The sequence below is a fragment of the Phocoena phocoena genome, chromosome 20 (assembly GCF_963924675.1).
Source record: "Phocoena phocoena chromosome 20, mPhoPho1.1, whole genome shotgun sequence".
Classification (NCBI taxonomy): domain Eukaryota; kingdom Metazoa; phylum Chordata; class Mammalia; order Artiodactyla; family Phocoenidae; genus Phocoena; species Phocoena phocoena.
In genome coordinates this window covers 7286102-7307540 of record NC_089238.1, presented here as the reverse complement: position 1 = coordinate 7307540, position 21439 = coordinate 7286102, and the positions used below count along the sequence as shown (strand labels likewise).

At 56.2% G+C, this 21439-nt stretch overlaps 2 protein-coding genes across 2 annotated transcripts; one reads left to right on the top strand and one right to left on the bottom strand.

Moving 5' to 3' along the window:
* The first annotated feature begins 959 nt into the window (after nucleotides 1–959).
* PPFIA3 (PTPRF interacting protein alpha 3) lies at nucleotides 960–16328 on the top strand. Its single transcript, XM_065898950.1, has 28 exons — nucleotides 960–1199; nucleotides 1457–1558; nucleotides 1932–2096; nucleotides 2457–2531; nucleotides 3005–3079; nucleotides 3395–3616; nucleotides 4639–4785; nucleotides 4875–5009; nucleotides 5416–5499; nucleotides 5622–5753; nucleotides 6201–6263; nucleotides 6421–6500; nucleotides 6791–6935; nucleotides 7490–7677; nucleotides 8702–8924; nucleotides 9721–9884; nucleotides 10006–10133; nucleotides 10832–10925; nucleotides 11263–11344; nucleotides 12037–12237; nucleotides 12876–12938; nucleotides 13115–13141; nucleotides 14215–14390; nucleotides 14809–14906; nucleotides 15128–15303; nucleotides 15391–15459; nucleotides 15684–15855; nucleotides 16270–16328. The coding sequence occupies exons 1-28, from the start codon at nucleotides 960–962 to the stop codon at nucleotides 16326–16328; spliced, it is 3585 nt and encodes a 1194-aa protein (XP_065755022.1).
* A 1123-nt stretch (nucleotides 16329–17451) lies between these two features.
* Nucleotides 17452–20733, bottom strand: HRC (histidine rich calcium binding protein). Its single transcript, XM_065899362.1, has 6 exons — nucleotides 19257–20733; nucleotides 19108–19178; nucleotides 18500–18568; nucleotides 18184–18238; nucleotides 17673–17709; nucleotides 17452–17488 (listed from the first exon to the last, which is right to left on the bottom strand). Exons 1-6 carry the CDS (start codon nucleotides 20731–20733, stop codon nucleotides 17452–17454), a joined length of 1746 nt encoding a protein of 581 aa, XP_065755434.1.
* Nucleotides 20734–21439: the final 706 nt, after the last annotated feature.

Here is a 21439-nt window from a genome sequence, read left to right as displayed (position 1 = left end):
GACCCCTGGGTCCTGGGGGCCTTGACTTCTGAGTTCTGAGGGGGCAGAAGTCTGAAGGCTGAGATTCCTGGGTCTAGGGTTGTTGGTTGAAAGCCCAGACTCTTGTGTCCTGGGAGGAAGTGGATGTGGTCTCTGATTCCTGGGACTGGGGAGGAGAAGGCTGGAGGCTCAGACTCCTCAGTCTCGGGGAAGGGAGGGATAGGGGACCTAGATTCCTGTGACCTGAGAGAAGAGGTAGCTGGATCTTAGACTCCTGTGTAGTGGGAGATGGCTAGCATTGTCCCCACCATTTTTGTTTTTCCCGACTGGAGTGGGTCTTTAGATTCTCCTGGAGCTAGATATCTAGATATCTGGGAAGTTGAAGGAGGCAGGAGTTGGGCTGAATAGCAGGTGAGGACCATCCCTGTGACATTATACAGGTGACTACGTACCAGTGACCTAATTCTGTGACCCCAGTTTTGTGGCCTTCTGAAGACATGGTCTCCTTCGCCTGGGCCTGAGTTTTCTAGCTCATGCAGTAGGTTGAAGGGGATTCTCAGCAGGGCCAGAATAGACAGTGATGGGCTGGGCCTGAGTCGCTTGAAGGGGCGGGGCTTGGACTGGAGGGGAGGGACCTGCAAACTTTCCACATTCACTCAGGCAATGGGGCACCCGGCTTCGGTCTCTCTGACTAGGCTGAGCCTAGATTTGCTGCCAGTGTCTGATGGAGTCTGACCTGTTTCTCCAAATGCTCTCACCCAGGTAGCCAGGCCTGGTTTCCTGGGAGCAATGGGTTTCCGTTTATCTTGTGCCATGATTGGAATGGATGAGCCTCAGTTTCTTCTGTGCAGTGCTTGGGTTGTCCTGCCTCAGTTTTCACTATGTAGTATCCCAGTGACCGTGCCTCAGTTTCGCTGCCTGTGCTTTAACGAAGCCCCTCTCGGTTCCCTGCCCCCTCCCTGTAGGCCAGCACCGCCGCCATGATGTGCGAGGTGATGCCCACCATCAGCGAGGATGGCCGGCGGGGTTCGGCGCTGGGCCCGGACGAGGCGGGCGGCGAACTGGAGCGCCTCATGGTCACGATGCTCACGGAGCGCGAGCGCCTGCTCGAGACGCTGCGCGAGGCGCAGGACGGACTGGCTACGGCGCAGTTGCGGCTGCGCGAGCTGGGCCACGAAAAGGACTCGCTGCAGCGCCAGCTCAGCATCGCGCTGCCCCAGGTCGGGGCGGGGCCTGGGCGGGGCCTGAGGGAGGCGGGGCCTGGACTCGCGGAGGCACAGGGAGGGCGGTCCGGAAGGGGCGGAACTTGGCACTTGGAAGGGGGAGTGGCTTGCCGGTGATGGGCGGGGCCTGAACCGCTTGAAGGGGCGGGACTTGGCAGAGATGGGTGGGGCCTCCAAACCTCCCAATCCTAAGGAATGAGGGAGATGGGGAAAGGGATTGATCTGATTGTCCGATCCTGCCCACACCTGGATAGGAGTTTGCGGCTCTGACGAAGGAGTTGAACTTGTGTCGGGAGCAGCTACTGGAACGGGAGGAAGAAATTGCGGAGCTGAAGGCAGAGCGGAACAATACTCGGGTGAGGGGTCTTGGGGCGGGACCTAAGTGTGGTGGGCGGGGCCTTGGGTGTTGCAGCCTGACCCATTTTTTCCCCTCTATTTCGCCTTCCTTTCTTCTCCCTGCTCCTACAATTTGGTGGGTCTCCTCTGGTCCCCTCCTTCCTTCATGTCCCCTCCCCTATCTCCATAATTGTTCTCGTTTCCTGTACCACTCCTTCCTTGACCTGCCCCCCACCTCTGTTATCCCTCTCTTTTCCTGACCTGTCTCTCTCCATACCACTTTGCTTGGCTCCACCTCTTCCATGCGTCCGCCCCACCTGTCTGAATCCTCTTCCTTCACTCTGCCTCTCTTCCCTTCACACTTTTCCTTGGTCCTGTGCCCTATCTCTGTAGCTTCTCCTAGAACACCTGGAGTGCCTGGTGTCCAGGCACGAGAGGTCACTGCGTATGACTGTGGTAAAGCGCCAGGCCCAGTCCCCGGGAGGGGTCTCTTCTGAGGTGGAGGTACTCAAGGCTCTAAAATCCCTCTTCGAGCACCACAAGGCCCTGGATGAGAAGGTATGAGAATTGGAAGAGCCTGGTTGTAGAACAGAAACTCGTGGTTGGCTGGGGCTGTGTTGAACGGCAGAAATTCTGGCCGTGATTGGTTGGGGATGGCCCAAGTGGGAAGAATGTTGACTGTAATTGACTGAGACAGGCTATGCAGACTGGGACCTGAGTGGCTGATAATAGAAAAATGTAATAGGATGGGGGATACCAGCGGGTGAGGCTGCCTTGGTAGCTAGTTGGGGATGCACACATACTATAAATAGAGGAATGCTAATGTCACCCTATCAGGTCCATCCCAAAGGTGTTCTGCATCAACTGTCCTCCATCAGGTCTGATCTCCATCTCACACTGTCTTGCCCCCTTCCCCAGGTCCGGGAGCGGCTGCGAATGGCGCTGGAGCGGGTGGCAGTGCTAGAGGAAGAGTTGGAGCTGAGCAATCAGGAGGTGGGGGCGTGACCAAGAAGGAAGAGGGACTAATGAACTACCAATGGGGTGGAACTGATTGGGTGGGTCCTAGAATCTGTTGGGAGCAGGACTAGGGCAGAAGACCAATGGGGTAGGACTATAGAGAAAACCAGTGAGGTTCCTAAGGAGGAACTCATTGGGCAGGACTAAGCGGAGTACTGCCCTGTGACAGTGAGACTAAGGTGAGAACCAGGGCTGGGGCTAAGGGAAAGAACTGACAATGGTGGAAATGGCTGGGTGGGGAAAGTCAGGACACCTCCACAAGGAGGCTAAGGTTAAGAATAAGGGTGGACTTCTTCTCTGGTGGGGGGCTAAGGAGACATATAATGACGGCACAGGGTCTAAGGGTAGACTGTGGGATAAGGGTGGCCCCAGCAGGACCAGTGCCAGTGGGAAGTAGAAACAGGATTTCTAGGACCTCCTTTGCCCTGATTTCCCTTTCCCATTGCCAGACTCTGAGCCTTCGAGAACAGCTGTCTAGGCGCCGGTCGGGGCTAGAGGAGCCCGGCAAGGATGGGGATGGGCAGGTAAGAGGTGGAAGTCTTTCCTTCCGCTTGCTCTTCATTGGTCCTCCTCACTGTGATCCCACTCAGCCCCCTGACTTTGTGATGGTCCTTTTAATGTTTGGTATGATTCTCACTGACCCTAGGACATCTGAACGCCTCAGACTCTTACTGACTTTTGACCTCTGATTCAAGTCAGCTAGCTAACTTTTGTGACCTCCATGGCCCTTACTGATCTTTGATCCCCCCTCACCCCCATCAGTTTTCTCCTTGCATTCTCGATCTCTGTGTTCCCCACTCTGAGTTCTGTCCCTTCCTCCCTCACTGTCCCCATTCCAGACTCTTGCCAATGGCCTGGGTCCTGGCGGGGATTCGAACCGGCGCACGGCAGAGCTGGAGGAGGCCCTGGAGCGGCAGCGGGCGGAGGTGTGCCAGCTGCGGGAGCGCCTGGCGGTGCTGTGCCGCCAGATGAGCCAGCTGGAGGAGGAGCTGGGCACGGCCCACCGCGAGCTGGGTAAGGCCGAGGAAGCTAACGCCAAGCTCCAGCGCGACCTCAAGGAGGTGAGGCCGGAGCCCCTGGTGGGCTGCCCTCTGTCCCTTCCCTCCCCGCAACCCTTCCTGTCCCCCTTTGCCCATAGTCACAGAACTCACGAATCTGGATTCAGTCCACAAGCTATGTGGACTCTTCTCCTCTCTGAGTCTCAATTTCCTCACCTAATGGTATTTATGATCCTTGTCAGAGAGTTGGCACATGGCACATACTTGGTAGTCACCCAGTATCTGGTTGTAGTTATTATTGTTATCATTGGGAAATTCTCTTGCACCTCTTAACTGAACTCCTTTGTCTGCATTTCACCCCATTCTGGCTGAGGTTCCTTGACCTTAACTCCCACGCTGCGGGGACTGCTGTGAAATGTAGGGCATGGATTCTTGAAAGCATTGAATGAGAAAGAAGAGACAGCACTTTAGTTTTCATCATCCACTGGGGCTTTCACCTCGGATTTCAATTGTGGATGGCCCCAGGGCTTATTGGGAAGCGTGGTCCCACCACACCGGCTCCCAGGCAGGAGTCCTTCCCCCGTGAGACCCTGGAGCACCTTCTCTGGTTTTCTAAGCATGCGCTACCCTGGGGGCCCTTGGGAGAGGCTGCCTCCCAGGTGGAAGGGACCTTTGTTTCCTATGAGACCCTAGGGCACTTGCTCTGTGATTCTAAACCTGAGTTGTGCCAGAAGTTGCTGAAAAATCTAAGGCCTGGATTTTTGAGGCTAGTGGGCTAAGAAAAGTGGAGACATTCCATCTCATGGATCTTAGGTCAACCATATGAGGAGGGTCTAAGCCAGTACTGACCCAGAAGCTTATGGGAGGGGCTGTACCGCCATTTTAACTATCAGGTGGCAGGGGATCTAATGTTGGCTATGCCTGGGAGCTCTCGGCAGGTGTGGTTCCACCATTCTGACACCCGGAGGGCAGGGGACTTCATTTCCCAGGATACCTTGGGGTGCCTGAACTGGGGTTCTAAGCCTAGGCTGCCCCCACGGCCTTCTGGGAGCTGTAGTCCACGCAGCCTTCTGTCACCTCTGCAGGCGCTGGCGCAGCGGGAGGATATGGAAGAGCGGATCACAACGCTAGAGAAGCGCTACCTGAGTGCCCAGCGAGAGGCCACGTCTCTGCACGACGCCAACGACAAGTTGGAAAACGAGCTGGCCAGCAAGGAGTCGCTGTACCGGCAGGTGGGAGCACGGCCGAGGAGGGGCGGTGGGGGCGAGGCCGTGGCTAGTTTCACCTAGCTCCTCCCTTCCCCCCTGTCTGTGTACCCCAGAGTGAAGAGAAGAGCCGTCAGCTGGCCGAGTGGCTGGACGACGCTAAGCAGAAGCTGCAGCAGACGCTGCAGAAGGCGGAAACCTTGCCGGAGATAGAGGCACAGCTGGCCCAGCGAGTGGCGGCGCTCAACAAGGTGAAGGGAGGCCTGGGGCGGCGCCTTGAGTCTCTGGGGCAAAGGGGCGGGGCTTGGAGGAGGCAGGGCCTGAGTCTGGAGGGACAGGAGACCCACAGCCCGAATTCTGCTGGAAAGGGTAGGGCCTGGCGTCCAGGGAAGGGACGTGACTTGGGATGGTTGAAGGGCCTGGAGGTTTGTTGGGGGCTGGTGCTCTCTAGTTTGGACTGAACAGATGGGGAGAACATGAGAAGGGGACCGGGCTGGAGACTAGAGGAGAGGGCAGGGCTTGAATCACAACGGCAGGGTCTGGAGTCCTGTGGGGGAGGAGCCTGGGGCCTGGAAGCCAGCCTTGGAGGAGGTGGGGCCTGGAGGCTGACTGCATCCTAGTGGGACAAAGTCAGATGCCATGGGTTCCATCCTCTAGGCTGAGGAACGTCATGGGAATTTTGAGGAGCGGCTTCGGCAGCTGGAGGCCCAGTTGGAGGAGAAGAACCAGGAGCTGCAGCGGGTGAGGAGGCTTTGAGGCTTGGGGGATACGCCTGGGTGAGGGGGCTGTGCCGGGGGTCGGGAGCTCGGAGCAGGGACAACGCTCAGGGCTTGAGCGCCTCTGCTCTGTTCTCCTCTGGGCAGGCCCGGCAGCGGGAGAAGATGAACGATGACCACAATAAGCGGCTGTCCGAGACAGTGGACAAGCTGCTGAGTGAGTCCAACGAACGGCTGCAGCTGCACCTCAAGGAGCGCATGGGGGCGCTGGAAGAGAAGGTGGGCCCCAACCTAGGATTCCAATAAGCTGGAATCTTGGGGCCCCAGACCTTTCCCCAAACAGTTATCTGAGATCTCCCCAAATGTGGGCATCCTGAATTTGAAATTGATAGACTGCTCGATTGCTGGGACCACCACACTTTCACCTAGTTTAAACACCCTAGAGCTGAATTCTGGGGCACCCACAGCCTGAATTCTTGGCTTTTGCCCAAGCCTCTAACCCTATGGACCCTCACGCTCTGAATCCGTGGAAATTTCACAGGACGCTGCATTTTGGGCTCCCAGGGACTCCCTGCCTTAGCAGCATCTTCGGCTTCACAACCCTCTCCCCATGCAGCTCACCATTCAAGCCCACCTCATTCCCCCTGGGGTCCCCTCAGGCCTGTCTCTGTTCACTGGAGGCTGCTTCCTGATTCCACCCCCTCACTGCACCCCTGCCCCCCACAGAACTCACTAAGCGAGGAGATCGCCAACATGAAGAAGCTGCAGGATGAGCTGCTGCTCAACAAGGTAGGGAGGGGGCCGGGGGTGTGGGCCTTGGGTGAGGGCCAGAGAAATGGAGCAGGCATTGCTGGGGTTGGAATCAGCCTGGCTGGGAGGGGCTGATACTCAGTGGGGGGCGGAGGGGGCAGATTCTGACCTGACATCTCCAACCTCCTCCCCCCAGGAGCAGCTCTTGGCGGAGATGGAGCGGATGCAGATGGAGATTGACCAGCTGCGGGGGAGGCCACCATCCTCCTACTCCAGGTGACAGTCATCTTCCTGTCCCACCTCTGCCCATGGAGCCCCCTTGACCAAGCACATCCCTTCTGATACGAAGTCTCCCCCACCCCACTCCCTGTCCTCCTGAGATTTCCACTGGTCCCTTTTATTTTTGACCCCTGACTTCATGACCTCTGACTGCAGACCCTTTTTCCTGACCTTTGACTTCAGATCCCTCTCCCAATCCTATGACCCCAAGCCCTTCCCCATGACCACTAACCTCTGTTTCCTTTTCCTGACCCCTTGGTCTCTGACTGCCCTCTCTATGCCCACAGATCTCTCCCTGGCAGTGCTCTGGAGCTCCGTTACTCCCAGGCACCTACATTACCTTCTGGCGCCCACCTGGATCCCTATGGGGCTGGCAGTGGCCGGGCAAGCAAGAGGGGTCGCTGGTCAGGGGTCAAAGATGAGCCCTCTAAGGTCAGCAGCCACTTCTGGGGCCTGGACTGAGCAGGGCTTGGGAGGGCAGCAGTAGGAGGTGGAGCCCAACATGCAGGGCTCTGGGCGGGGACTGAGTTGAGAAGCAAGGTCTCCTGGACCCACACTGTCTCCTCTTCTTCTTCCGTCATCCCCACTTGCCCCGATGGCTCTTCACGTGGATGTCCTGCTGCCTGGTGAGAACTTAAGAGGAACGATGGGGTGGGAAGAGGGGTGGGTTTGGGGGGATGGTATGCAGGGTGTAGAATCCTAGAATGGATGGGGCCAAGTGAAGAAAGGAAGTGGGCTGGGTCAAAGGAAACAGTGGAATCAGGGGAGAGGGCAGAGTCATGGGTGGTCAAGAAGAAGGACCCACCAAGAGAGAAAGCTGGACTGGGAAAAGTGTGGGGGGCTGGGTCACATGGTAAGGGCAGTCAGTGTCAGGGGACATGGGCAGGGTTATAGAGGGTGGGCAAGGTCAGGATAGGTGAGGAAAGACCCAGCACCTACCTCGGCCCTTGTCCACCTGGCATCTCTCTGTCTCCACACAGAGATAGGAGTGGGAGCGGTCTACCCCTGCGGGGTCCATGCCACCTCCATTCCCTGGGGAGCTGGATGGCTCAGATGAGGAGGAGGCGGAGGGGATGTTTGGAGCTGAGTTGCTGTCTCCCAGTGGGCAGGCTGATGTACAGACACTGGCCATCATGCTTCAGGAGCAGCTGGAGGCCATCAACAAAGAGATCAAGTGAGCACTGGCCCAGTTCTTCCCCACCCTGCCTAAGCTTAGCCCAAGGCCCCTCTGGCTCTGGAGACTGATTTGCACACCTAAGCCCAATTCCTTTCCTAAACATCAAGGAATTCTGCCAGTCCAACACACTATCCAGGAATCCCTGAGGAGATACCAGGAAGTCTCCTACGTGCTATATATACATTACACATGCCCCGGCCGGTACTCACAATTTCCCAATATACCCAAGACTGCATCCCCAGATGCCAAAATTCACAATCCAACCCATCAAGAATCCTCCATTACATCATGGCTTTCATGGCTTCACGCAACAATTACACAGTGACTCCCAGTACCCTGCGAATCTCAACACAACACAAGGTCCCCCAGTCCAAAACACCTTGAGAACCTCAACTCTAGATAACAAGAATTTCTACCTAATATAACAACAATCCTCAATTTATTAAGAATCCCCCATCACATAAAGTATACCCTGATTCCTCAGAAATTGCCCTATTTAACAATTCTCTAATAAAACTAAAACACTTTCCATGGGCCCCAGCAAATGTATCAACATGACCATCATCTTCCACTCAAACTTTTTGTGACTTGAGACAGTGACTCTCACCAAATGTCTGGATGACCTTCCCAGACCCTAGGTTGACCTCAGAGTCCCTGATCTCACTCTGCTCTTATCATGAGCTTGCTTTTGCTGTCCTCCTTAGAACTTGACCTCTTGCCCATAGTAATCCACTTATGCTTTTCCATAACCACTTGTTTATTACCAGCGTAGTCCTGATGCAGATCCTGATCATCCTGTCATCCCTAATCTCTCCACGACCTACTGAGCCTATCATGATATCTTGACTCCCCTTGAACCTGTGAGGCCGTCAGGGATCCACCAAGACCCTCTAACTTCATTGTCCCTTCCTCAGAATTATTTTTGCTCCGCCAAGCCTTCCTGGCCCATTGGGATCCCCCAACTCCCTCTCCTATTGTCTGCCTGAGTCCTCTCACCCCATCTCCCCCTTTTCCTCCTCAGGTTAATCCAAGAGGAGAAGGAGACAACAGAACAGAGGGCAGAAGAGCTGGAGAGCCGGGTGTCTGGCTCGGGCCTGGACTCACTGGGCCGCTACCGCAGTAGCTGCTCACTGCCCCCCTCCCTCACCACCTCTACCCTTGCCAGCCCCTCCCCTCCCAGCTCTGGCCACTCAACACCCCGTCTGGCACCCCCTAGCCCTGCCCGTGAGGGCACCGACAAAGCTGTGAGTATTCTTAAGTCTCCTCAGCTTGGTGGTGGTGGTGGGAGGTCATAAACAGGGCTCCCTAACAAAAAGCAACAATGACCAACACACCAGTGATTTTCAAAAGCAACCTTAGCTTTCCCTAAAAGTTCCAACTCAAAGGGCAAATGGGAGGCTGAGCCACTGGGTTCCTGAACCCTAACTTGTACTTCAGTCAGATGTGATCTACTTTTACCTGTTTTACACATTAAGTTTCTGCATAGGATTTTTATTTTTATTTTTTTACTTTTATTTTTTTTGGCCATGCCATGCAGCTTGAGGGATTTTAGTTCCCCCACCAGGGATCGAACCCTGGGCCCTGTCAGTGAGAGCACCAAGTCCTAACTACTGGATGGCCAGGGAATTCCCACTGCATAGGATTTTTAGAAAAATGTCTCTGTGACCAAATATACATTTGAGAACTACCATTAGATCCTCAGAATTGACCTTTGAGGGAGGCACAATATCTATGTGCCCTATTTTATTGCCTTAAACTCAGATTTCCTGCTTTCAGAACCTGTAACTCATTAGCTTTCCTTGAGGCTGAGCAGATCCCACTCCTGACACCAGAAGCTAAGACAGTATAAATATGGGCTTATCAAGCTCCAGGGGGACTGCAGTTATTGCCTTTATATTTCTGCAACTCACCCGCACTTAATCTAGGCTATCTTTAGAAGTGGTTCCCCAAATCAGGGGTATCCCAGACACCTCGTAGACATCCCAGCTAATGAGCCCCCAACATGACCCCTCTGATTCAATATAGCATCTCTGTCTCCAGAATCATGCCCCCAAGGAGGAAGCTGGGGCTCCACGAATGGAGGGACCAGCAATCCCAGGAGACACCCCACCTCCCACTCCTCGTTCTGCCCGCCTTGAGAGAATGACCCAGGCCTTGGCACTGCAGGCGGGATCCCTGGAAGATGGAGGGCCCTCACGGGGAAGGTCAGTAAGAATAAGGGATGGGACAGGGCGGGACTTGCTTGGGAGGAGGCGGTGGGAGTGGACAAAGACTTGGGATGAGAGGAGGCATCCCAGATGGGATCTATCTGTCCTGCTCACCCAGTGAGGGCACCCCAGATTCCCTGCACAAAGCTCCCAAGAAGAAGAGCATCAAGTCATCCATAGGCCGTCTCTTTGGCAAGAAGGAGAAGGGGCGAATGGGACCACCAGGTCGGGACAGCTCTTCTCTGGGTGAGTCCCCTGATTCCCTCTCTCCCTTCCTTTCTTCCTTCCTTCTTCTTCTTTACATATTCATTTGACATACAATCCTGTCTTCATTCATTTGGTAATTCATTTAGAACGCTGGAACCTTGGCAGAGGTAGAGGGGAGAAGGGACAAGGAAAGGGCACTCTGAGGCCTACCTGAGTGACTGGTGGGCAAATGAATTTGTTATGTTATTTACCTATTTTTTAAATAGAGAAAGAGGGAGGAGCATCCTAAAAGCAGGGCATCTGATGGGCTGGAGCCTGCTTGTCTGGTTTGTGAAATCCAAGTTAGTTAAATTTTCAGGAATTTTATGAGCTGCTTTGACATCACATTGGTAGCTTGAAATTGGTGGGATTATTTACACCATGGAAATTGGCATATGCTACAAATCAGGAAATACCTTCTCCTTCCCCAGGGAGCCAGTTGTTAAATATTTACCAGCACACCACTGCCAGCTTACCAAGGCCAGCCCAGTGAATCCAGCCCTATTTTGGGGATTTCTCCAATTCCTTGCCTAGGAGGTGACATTGGTCCCTGTCTGGTTTTATCACTCCCTCTGTGTGGCCGCATTTACTAATCCCTCTGGGCCTCTGCTTTCCTGGCATCCTTCTCAACCCCCCAGCATCAAAGATTCTGCCTCCCCTTTGAGACTCTCCAAATTTTGGCCCCTCCCTGCCTCCAGCTGGAACACCCTCAGACGAGACATTGGCCACTGACCCTCTGGGGCTAGCCAAGCTGACAGGCCCAGGAGACAAGGACCGAAGGAACAAGAGGAAGTGAGTGTGGGTGTGTGCTGTGGAGGTGGGGAGGGTTGGTCATAAGTGAGGAGAAAATTCTGGGAGGGGGTGTCCAAGATCCTGAACTTGCTTGCCTGGGAACTTGGGAACCCCTAGAGTTTTTCTTTTCTTTTTTTTCCCCTTTTCTCTTGATTAGTGTGGATCTGTTGTGGGGAGGGAAGGTGGATTACAAAGATTCACATGTCTTTTTTTTAGCCTTCTGCCATGTTTTTTACATTCATAAAAATTGCTTTGGTGGGGGGATGCGGTTGGTGAAGGGGGCCATGCAAGAGGGCTAGGTGTCTCTGTCCCTGCGATCTCCTGCCCTTCTCCCCAGGCATGAACTTCTGGAAGAGGCCTGCCGTCAGGGCCTGCCTTTTGCTGCCTGGGATGGGCCCACTGTGGTCTCCTGGCTAGAGGTACTGGGGCCCAGAAACGTCCTGACTCTTTATCCCCAACTGGTCTGAGAACCCCACCCTTAGGGCTGGCTGGGTCCACCTAGTACCATCCTCCTAACTCAGAGGTGGCGGTGGAGAGGAGTTGGTGGGGAGGAGGCCCTGGGAGGGGTCAGGCTTCTTGTAGATCTTCCTGTTACTCTTTTTCCTTCTCCCCTCACCCCTGTCCTTCTGGCCATGCCCACCTTGGTCCTGTTGTCTCTATCTCTTTGTGTCTTCCTATGTCTCTCTCTCTCTGTGTGTCTCTATTTCCCTGCCTCTCTCCCCATCTCTGTGTTTTTGTCATTCCCCGTATTTCTCCCCATGTCTATGTCTTTTGCTCCTTTCTTTCCCCATCTCTGCCTCTCATCTCTGTGTGTCTCTCCTCGTCTCTGTCTCTCCCCATCTCTCTCTTTCCCCTCTGACTCTGGTATTACCCTTCTATGGCTCTCCTCCATTGTTTTCCTGTGTCTCCCTCTGACCCTCACATCTCTTTGCCTTGCCCTCCTCACTGCTTTCTCATGTCTGTTTCTCGCCCATTTGCCTTTCCCCATCTCTCTGTCTCCCTGTCTCCCTTTCTTTCTGTTCCTCTCCCATTTCTCCCGTTTCTCCTCCCGTATGTCTCTGTCTCTCTGTCTCATTTTTTCCCCATTTCTCCCTTCCTCCCTCTGGTCCAGCTGTGGGTAGGCATGCCTGCGTGGTATGTGGCCGCCTGCCGGGCCAATGTCAAGAGTGGTGCCATCATGGCCAACTTGTCAGACACGGAGATCCAGCGCGAGATCGGCATCAGCAACCCACTGCACCGGCTCAAGCTGCGCCTCGCTATCCAGGAGATGGTCTCACTCACCTCACCCTCTGCTCCTGCCTCCTCCCGCACTGTGAGTGTCCAGGGGCCAATCCCAGCCCTTGCTGTCTCAGGGCCCCGCCTACTGTCCTCAGAGTAGCCAATCCTGGGCCCGCTCACTCCCGCTCTGTCTGATACACCCTGCTCCCCACAGTTTCTCACCTGGATTATCTCTTGAGAGTGGGGCTCCCTTCAGGTCCCTCTGCCTCCCCTCAGGCTGTTTTACACACTGCAGCCAGAGGGATCCCATCCCGGAGAAAAAGCCAAATTCATATGGTTCTCTACAGGGCCATTGATGAGGGGCCCCTACCCACCCCTCCCTTTTCTACTCTGCTTCTTGGCCCTTGCTGCTCCCTTTCCTAGGAGCACCCCTCCCTCTTTTTCCCCCAAGGCTGGCTCCTGTTCATCCTTGAAGTCTCAGCTCAAATGTCACCACCACCAAGAGGCCTCCCTAACTCAACAGCTAAACTAGTACCGGCCCCATCACCCCAACACATGAACACCTATTTTTTTTCCCATAGCACATACTGACTTCTAAAATTTTATCATTTTGTTCCATACAGAAAATTATGTGTTCCCATGCCTAATTCGGCTCCTCCAGGAGCACGACCCCCTTCCCCTCCCCTGTTCAGAAGCCCTCTCTCAACCTCTGTAACACCCCTCGCCCCTCAGTCCACAGGAAACGTGTGGATGACACATGAAGAGATGGAGTCCCTTACCGCGACAACCAAGCCTGTGAGTGCCCCCTGCCGGTGGCCTTGGGTGGCACTAAATTTCCTTCGGGAGGAGCGGCGGAGTGGGGGGGGGGCAGATGAATCTGTAGCTGTCTGTCCGTCTGTTCGTCCCTCCCGCCCTCCTCCGCCTGCCCCTTAACCCACCCCTTCTCTCCCCTCTTCCCACTAACTGGTCAGGAGACCAAGGAGATCAGCTGGGAGCAGGTAGGGGGGGCGGGGCGGGCCGTGGGCGCATGAACAGGCTGTGCACGCTGCATGGACGCCCCTCCTTCTCCGAGCCCCGCCCCTCCCCTCACCGGAGCATTCCATCCTCACCGCGGGAGGGGGGCGCTGCGCGGAGCTCTGCTCTTGTCTGTGGCTTGGTGGGGGTCGGCGTAGAAGCCCGGCTATTCCACTGTTAGTGGTGCACGGATCATTCCATTATGCTGGGTTGCGGGGGCTCCAGGGGCAGTTTCATTGCTCTAACTAGAGGGAGGTGCTGAGCAGCTCTTTTACCTAGAAATGAGGGAAGTGGGATTGTTCCACTGTACTGGAGTGAAAAGGGAAAGCATTTGGGGCGGGGGGCGGCAGGTCAGGGTGAGAAGTTGGGGAGAAGGAGCTACATTTTGTTCTCAAGAGGGGAGCGGGATGACCTCACCTGAGACAGAGGAGCTATGTTGGGTCTTTGTTTCCCAGCAAAGGGGAAAGTATGGATTATTTCCTTATGCTAAGAGGAGTGAAGGATTTGGGGTTGATCCAGAATATTGTCCTGGGTCAGATATAGCTAGACTAGTATTTTGGGGACAGTGCAAGAGTGGTGGATCGATCCATTATCATTTGTTGGGGAGAGAGCTACATTGGAAAATCCGTTGTGCTGACTTGGGGGAGTAGTGATGTTGGACTGATCCATTGTTCTGAGTTGGGACAACTTTAGACTAGAGCTTCTTAAACTTTAATGTACAGTTCAGATAACCTGAGAATCTTGTGAGAATGCAAATTTTGATTCAGTAGCCTAGGGTCTGAGATTCTGCAATTCCAGCAAGTTCACAAGTGATGATAATGCTGTGGGTCCAAGGACCACACTTTGAGTAGACGAGGGTCTATGCTGTCATAATGAAGGAAAGGGAGACAATTTTGGATTGTCCATTGTCCTGAGCAGAGATTGGCCATTGTCCTGCTATAGGATGGAGAAAGAACAACCTCGGATCTGGGGGAGGGGGGTTGGACTGTACCCTTGCATACATACATGGGATGGGGTCAGAGGGCCTGACTCCTCCCCCACCTGCCCATGGCCCCAGATCCTGGCATATGGCGACATGAACCATGAATGGGTGGGGAACGACTGGCTGCCCAGCCTGGGGCTGCCCCAGTACCGCAGCTACTTCATGGAGTCGCTGGTGGATGCCCGAATGTTAGATCATCTTAACAAGAAGGAGCTCCGGGGCCAACTCAAGATGGTGGACAGCTTCCACAGGTGGGCGTCGCCTGGCCCGTGGGGGCAGTCCAAGGGGGTAAGCCCCACTTCTAGAGAGTCTTTGGCAAATAGGACCAGTGATGGGGAATTCCTTGGACTATCTTTGGTCCTCTAGCCCTGATTGTCAGGCAATCAAGACTCCTGTGCCCCTTCCACCCATAAGAAGGCCCACTAGGAAAAGCCCAAGTCCTGAGACAGCTTAGCTAGTTGACCCCATACCCCTTAAAGGTGGGCTAATAGGAACTGCTTTTTGAAAATATGGCAACTCCTGGGAAGGTCAGCAGTCAGTAGAACAGATCCAATGGAGCAATTCCCCAACCTCTGCCAGAAGACCACAGACAACGGGGAGAGCCCAATAGGAGTAGCAGTCATTGGGGTATGAGGGCTCATCTGTAACTCCACTATCTCTGCTACTCAGGGTGAGTCTGCATTACGGGATCATGTGCCTGAAACGACTCAACTATGACCGGAAGGACTTGGAGCGGAGGCGGGAAGAGAGTCAGACCCAGATCCGAGGTGAGTAGAAAAGGGTAAACGTCCAGCTGGGAGCCAGGTTGGAGGGGTTTGGAGCAGTGCTGGAGGAGGCATAAATAGGGGAGGGAAGGGAGGCCAGGGAAGAGGGGGTGGAGCCAGCATTGGGGCGTGGCCAGGAAGAGGAAGTGGGGATGGAGATATGGGGTAAATTGGAAGGGCCTGGCCGCGGGAGGGGAGCAGCTGAGGGTCCCTTCTGTCCCCAGACGTGATGGTGTGGTCCAATGAGCGGGTCATGGGTTGGGTGTCCGGGCTGGGCCTGAAGGAATTCGCCACGAACCTCACGGAGAGCGGGGTGCACGGGGCGCTGCTCGCCCTGGACGAGACCTTCGACTACTCTGACCTGGCCTTGCTCTTGCAGATCCCCACACAGAATGCACAGGTGAGCTGCCGCTAGGCCCTGGGCATACTGGGCATCCCCACCTCACAGATTGCACGCTGAAACCCCTCTCCCACCTCTCCTCCCCAGGCCCGGCAGCTCTTGGAGAAGGAATTCAGCAACCTCATCTCCTTGGGCACAGACAGGCGGCTGGATGAGGTGGGCGCAGCAGCAGCATAGGAGACTCCACTCCCAGCTGCACCTCTAGGCTGGGAGCTGAAGGGGTGGGGCTTGACTTTGCCAGCGAGTCGTGGTTGGAGGAGGTGCCAGAAAAGGGGCGGGGTTAAAGGAGGGAAGGACCCGGAGAGGGGTGGGGTCAAATGAAGGGGCGGAGTCGGAACGCGGCCCTAGTCCCTCACCGGCTGCCGGGCCCCTATACCTAGGACAGTGCCAAGTCCTTCAGCCGCTCCCCATCCTGGCGGAAGATGTTCCGAGAGAAGGACCTCCGTGGCGTAACGCCTGACTCAGCTGAAATGTTGCCCCCCAACTTTCGTTCGGCCGCAGCAGGGGCCCTGGGCTCGCCGGGGCTCCCTCTCCGCAAGCTGCAGCCGGAAGGTGGGCGGATCCCAAACGCGACAGCCTCTCCTCCCCTCCCTTTCCTCGTGGGTAGGAACCTCCCTCTTCAGGTTCTGAAATGGCCTGGTCCTTTCTCCCCCAACCTTGACAAATGGACCGCTCCTATAAGCCAACCTCCTCAACCCCACCACACCCCCTTTCCAGGGTGGGAAATGAACTCGTCCAGTGTCACCTGGGATACTTTGAAGGCATGCAAGGCTATGGGAAAGGGGGAGAAACCGGCTTGGATCTAGGCGGTCGTTGTCATCTCGGAAGGGGAAATCCAAGGGAGGACGCTTGGGGTTGAGGATCGGAGAAATACTGAGGGGGGAAGTGGGCGTGTGTCTGTGTGTGTGTGTGTGTGTGTGTGCGTGCGCGCTTTCCAGGCTGAACCGCTGCTCATTCTCCCTCCAGGCCAGACTTCTGGGAGTTCCCGGGCAGACGGCGTTTCTGTCCGGACCTATTCCTGCTAGTGTACGCCTCCAGGTGAGGACTGTACTGGGCGCTCTTGGGGTTCTGGGCGGCACAATGGATCTTCACAGCTGCACGCACTGCCTGGCGTCAATGCAGGTGACCTTACTCGGACGGAAGAACCTTTCAGAGGCTGGGCTGTTTCCCCTCCTGTCCAGAGTATGGTCTCGCCGGAGAGAGCTTGCTGGGGAGCTCACGCCACGGACTGGACCATCTGTACAGACAAGCGGGGAATGCCGGTCCCTGCCTCGCAAATGGACTGGGCCTGGACCAAACCACATGCACTGGACTGAGAGGGGGGAAGAAGAAAGCAGGAAGAAATCCCGCCCCAAACTTCCGCCTCTCTTTCCAATACTTTGTAATTTATTGATCAGTTTCCGATGGGAGATGGGTGCCCTTTCCCCGCGGGAAGGGGGCGGGGCTTCCCTCCCGGGCCGCATGCGGGGAGAGGCTGCCCCCTCCCCTTTCTTCCCAGTCGCGGGGCCCAAGTCGTCCTTCTTCGTCCGAAAGGAGGAGAGGGAGGACTCGCTGCTAAAAGCCTCGCCCTTTGTGCCACTCAGCCCTGCCCCGCGGCGTCCGGTCGCCGGTGCCTGGGGTCAGCCGCGGGCGGGGCTCCCTCTCTCTCCCCAGTGTCTCGTGTCCCCGAGGCCCCTCCGCCCCCCGTGCTGTGGCCGTGTCCGTGCCCCGGGGGGGGCTAGGGGGTGCAGAACTGCGCTCCCCGTTCCGCTCCAGCTCCGGGGTTTGCATGGGAGAATCCTCTTTCCACGATGCCCCTGGGCGACGTGGCGTGGGGAGAGGAAAGACGGTGGGGAAGCCCTCGCCCCCGACTCTTGGTCGGCCTCCCTGCCCCAGGCGTCACTCAGTGATCACGGGTAAAGAGAACTGTTTCAAAAAGCTCCCGTGTTGACTGATTTATTTATCAGGACCTAGCAACCAACCACTTCGAGGAGTCCAGGCCCCTTCTCCCTCGGACCCAACCCGCATTCCCCGGTGCCCAGAGGATCCAGACCCCAGGCCTGACAATGAGGTTTCGGGGAGCACGTTTATTCAGAGAAATAAATATGGCCCGTGGAAAGGGGTTGGAGGGCCAGGGAGATGTATCTGCGCCGCAGCCGTGTGTCTGGGTTAGGGTTTCGGAGTTTCCAGCATGTCTGCCAGGGCTCTGGAGAGAAGGACGCAGAGGTTGGACAGCCGAAGTGTCTAAAGCTCACACCAGGGCGCTTAGAGATCGTCAACCTGCTCATTTCACCAAGGGGGGACTAGAGGCTCAGGGCTGTCCAATAATTCATAGCGGGACAGCACCTTTCTAAACGGGGCCCTTAAACATCCTCCCTCCACACACTTACTGGTACAGGGACGAGGAGAAATAGTCGACGTAGCTTCCTGTGGGAGAGAAGAGGCTTGAGGGGTACACCACGGGTGAAATTGGGGGCCACTTTTCAATCAGTGCAGGACCAGGACTAGCTCCGCCCCCTTTTCTGGATTCCTTCCCCCAAACTAATTCCTTCTACAGCGACTCCTCCCTTCCTCCTGGCTCTAAGTGTTCTAAGTGTTCCCATTCTCCAATAGCCCCACGCCCCGCCGCGTCCTTCGAATTCCACTTGCTTTGGCCCCAACCTCTTGGTTCTAGGCTAACCCCCTCAATCCGAACCTCTTAGGTTTTGGCACCTACCGCCAACCTCCCCTCTGCCCGGCCCCGCCCCTCCGTGCTCCTCCCGCTCTTCACAGAGTCCCAGCCTTGGCCACGCCTCCGCACATAGCCACGCCCACAACCTTCCAGCCTGCTCCTCAGGTTGGCTCCACCCACCAGGCCCCCGCCCCTTCATCAGGTTTCTTCTGGGCCCCACCCATGCTCACCCGGAGTGCAGACAGTTTCGCAGAGCAGCGGGCAGAGGTAGCAGAACTGGCAGTGCTGGGGGCGGGGGTGGGGAGAGAGAATGAGCGGTACGAGGTGGTCAGGGGCGGTGTTAGGATGGGGCGTGGGCCGTACTTGGGCAGGAGGCTAGCTAGGCGGAGGTTAAGGTCAGAGGCAGGATCGGGTTTGGAGTCAAGGCTGCATCAGGGGTAAGGGGTTAGGTCAGTTTGAGGGCAGAAGATTTGGGGCTGGGGGTGCTCAGATGGTCCCGGGCTGTCGGGAAACCTGGTGGATCCTTGAGTCTGGGAGAAGTCTCACCTGGCACTGGTCGCAGTGCTCTCCCATGTTCTCCTCGTCACAGTGACAGTTCTCACATTCAGTGCATCGCTGGGGACCAGAGGAACCTGGTTAGGCAGGGAGGGACGTTTGGGAGCCACCCGCCAGTCCTCCACCCTGCCCACTGGACATATCCCCAACTTCTCAGCCTCATTACTTCTGACACTGAGCTCAGTATCTTCCTCCAACCTGCTTAACCTGCTTCCCACCCCCTCATTTCCCTATTGCAAGGCGCCCCGACGTCCCCTTGTCACTGTGGGCTGGACCTTTGGGTACTCTCTTCACCCCCTCTCTTCCTATTCTCCCCATAGCCTGTCAGTCTCCAGTCCTGTCCCACTTCCCTCGGTTCTGCCTTGAACCCTCCTCCCTGTCCCCACATCTGCAAGTGCAGCTCAAGCCTCACCCTCTCTTTCCTGGACCACTATCCCAGGCTCCTCCCCAGCCTCCTGGCCTCCAGTCTGTCCCCGACTTGGCCCCAGAAGTGTCTTTGTTTACTCGGGCCCGTTGCTCAGGGCCCTCCCAAGGCACACCAGAGCCCAGGAACAAACTCTAGGAACAGCTTGGTGGGTGGAGCTGGGTTGCGGACATACCTTGCAGAAGGAGCAGTAGCCACACAGGGACCCTGGCTGGTAGTTCCCATACTCCTGGGCATCCTGCTGATCTGTGGGGACAAGAAGGCAGCAGTGACCCAGGTTGACTCCGCTCCTCCCCACCCCCATCATCCAGTCAGATCACTTACCCATGTCCTCACCACTCTCCTCTTCACTGGAGGCACCTCCAGACACCTCCCTCCTGGCCAGTGGGTTGGGGATGATGGTGAAGGGGAGCTCATCCTCTTCCAGCCCCTCCTCCTCATCTTCTTCCTCCTGGTGGTCTTGGCTCAGTGGGACCCAAACCTCAGCCCTCTCTTCCCTCCTCTCCTCCTTCTCTTCTTCCTCCTCCTCTTCCTCCTCTTCTTCCTCCTCCTCCTGGCTCAGGCTGAGGCCATGACCTTCCTCCTTGTCTTCCTCGTCCTCCTGGTCCAGGCTGCCATGGTGGGTACCTTCTCCTCCCTCCTCTGAACCTTCATCATAATCTTCATGGGAGCTGTGATCCTCTTCCTTCTCTTCCTCTTCCTCCTCAGAATCACTCTCCCTTAAATGGCTTCTATCCTTTACCCCCATGTGTTCTGGGGACTGGTGGCTAGTCTCCTCTTTGATGGACCCTCTGTGGCCAGTCCCTTTATCTCTGTGGCTTTGCTGCCTGTGGCTGGGAGCCTGGTGGCCAAGCTTGGCAGAGGTGTCCTCATCTTCCTCCTTGGGGACTCCGCGGTGGTGATGGCCACGGACTGCTCTTTCATGTTCCTCTGGGAAGTCCTCCTCCTTAGTGCTCTTGTGGCCTTGGGGCTGGTGGCTTGCAACGTGGTGGCTGAACTTGACTGTGATCTCCTCCTCGTCGTCTCCAAGGCCATGGTGGGTATGTCTGGGAACCTGGTGCCAGTGTTCAGTGGACACATCCTCATCCTCATCTTCCTTGTCTCTGTGGCCTTGATGTCTGTGGCTGGGGCCGTGATGGTGGTGTTCATCTGAGACATCTTCATCCTCTTCCTTCCCGTGGTCTTGGTGTCTGTGGACCTGGTGTCCATACTCAGTGGAGACATCCTCCTCTTCCTCTTCTTCATCCTCCTCTTCTCCATGGCCTCGGTGTACATGCCTGACGATGTGATGGTGATGCTCACTGGACACAACTTCGTCTTCGTCCTCATCTTGACGGCCATGGCTCCTGTGGCTGGGGAAGCGGTGCCCGTACTCAGCTGCATCACCCGCCTCTTCACTCCCATGGCTTCTGTGCCCACGGGCCTGCTGAGCATGCTCTGTATGTTCCTCCTCATCCGAGGTGTTCTCGTCTCCCACCTTGTGGCCTTGGTACCTATGGTCTTGGGATTCTCTGGAGACATCTTCGTCCTCTTCTCTGTGGTCTCCCTGGCCCCAGAAATGATGCCCACTCTCCGTGGAAACATCCTTGTTCTCATCTCCGTGGCCTCTATGGCTGTGCGTGGGGTGGCCAAACTTGCCCGATGCGTCCTCTGAGGGCCCCGAAGCTCCTGCATTGTCGTTCCAGTTGCTGGGCCCCAGCCCAGCCCCTCTCAGCTGCTGGGTCACGGCAGTGGGGAGAAGCAGGCTGGCCACTGCAGCCCAGAGGAGAAAAGTGTGCAGCCATGGCCCACAGTGGCCCATGGGGACAGACAGGCAGCAGAGCTTCTCCCAGGGCTGGCTCCCACTGTGGCTATGGCTACGTGGATGAATGTTGGGCTCCTTCTGTTTCTTTCTCCCTGTGTTGTTCCTTTGCTGTGTCTCTCTCGGCCTCTGTCCCCTGGCCCTCACAGCCAGGCCCTCTGAGGCAGTCTCCAGAGCCCCTTACCCTCCTCTCCGGCCCTCCCTCCCACTTCCCAGCCAATAGGGTCTCTCCCCTCCCCTCTCTGTGGCTAAATTTACTCTCAGCCCCGAGTTATTCTGGGTCAGTCCCCACCTGCCCCTCCCCTCCTGCTCCTCCCCCTCCCAGCTGGGGAGGGGGTGGATGAAGGGGTCTCTCCTTGGCCAGGAGAGGGGAGCCAAGGGATTTGACTTTGGGTTGCCAACAAGTTCATGTTTGGCAGCTGCAAAGACAATGGCTAGATTTTTAGTAGGCCAATTTGGGGGGAGCCTGGGCCATGGGGGAGGGTAGCAGGAGGGATGTATCTGAGGGAAGAAATCCCTGCCAAGGAAGGACTGGGGGTTAGATTATGGGGAGTTTCTGGCCAGAATGGGCTACATTGCTGAGAAGGTGGATGCCAATATGGAAGCCCTGGAATGGCGTGAAAGGAATTTTGCTCCAGCACACGTACCCATGACCTCCTGTCCCTGGAACTCAGATCTGGGGGCAGGGGATGGCACCAGGCCAGGG

Coding starts and splice junctions, on each gene's coding strand:
- PPFIA3 (XM_065898950.1), top strand. CDS start 960: ATGATGTGCGAGGTGATGCCCACCATCAGCGAGGATGGCCGGCGGGGT. Junction 3,617..4,638: donor TCCAGCGCGACCTCAAGGAG/GTGAGGCCGGAG, acceptor TCACCTCTGCAG/GCGCTGGCGCAGCGGGAGGA. Junction 15,460..15,683: donor CAGACAGGCGGCTGGATGAG/GTGGGCGCAGCA, acceptor CCCTATACCTAG/GACAGTGCCAAGTCCTTCAG.
- HRC (XM_065899362.1), bottom strand. CDS start 20,733: ATGGGCCACTGTGGGCCATGGCTGCACACTTTTCTCCTCTGGGCTGCA. Junction 19,179..19,256: donor GGAGAGTGGTGAGGACATGG/GTAAGTGATCTG, acceptor TTGTCCCCACAG/ATCAGCAGGATGCCCAGGAG. Junction 17,489..17,672: donor TTCTCCTCGTCCCTGTACCA/GTAAGTGTGTGG, acceptor CCTTCTCTCCAG/AGCCCTGGCAGACATGCTGG.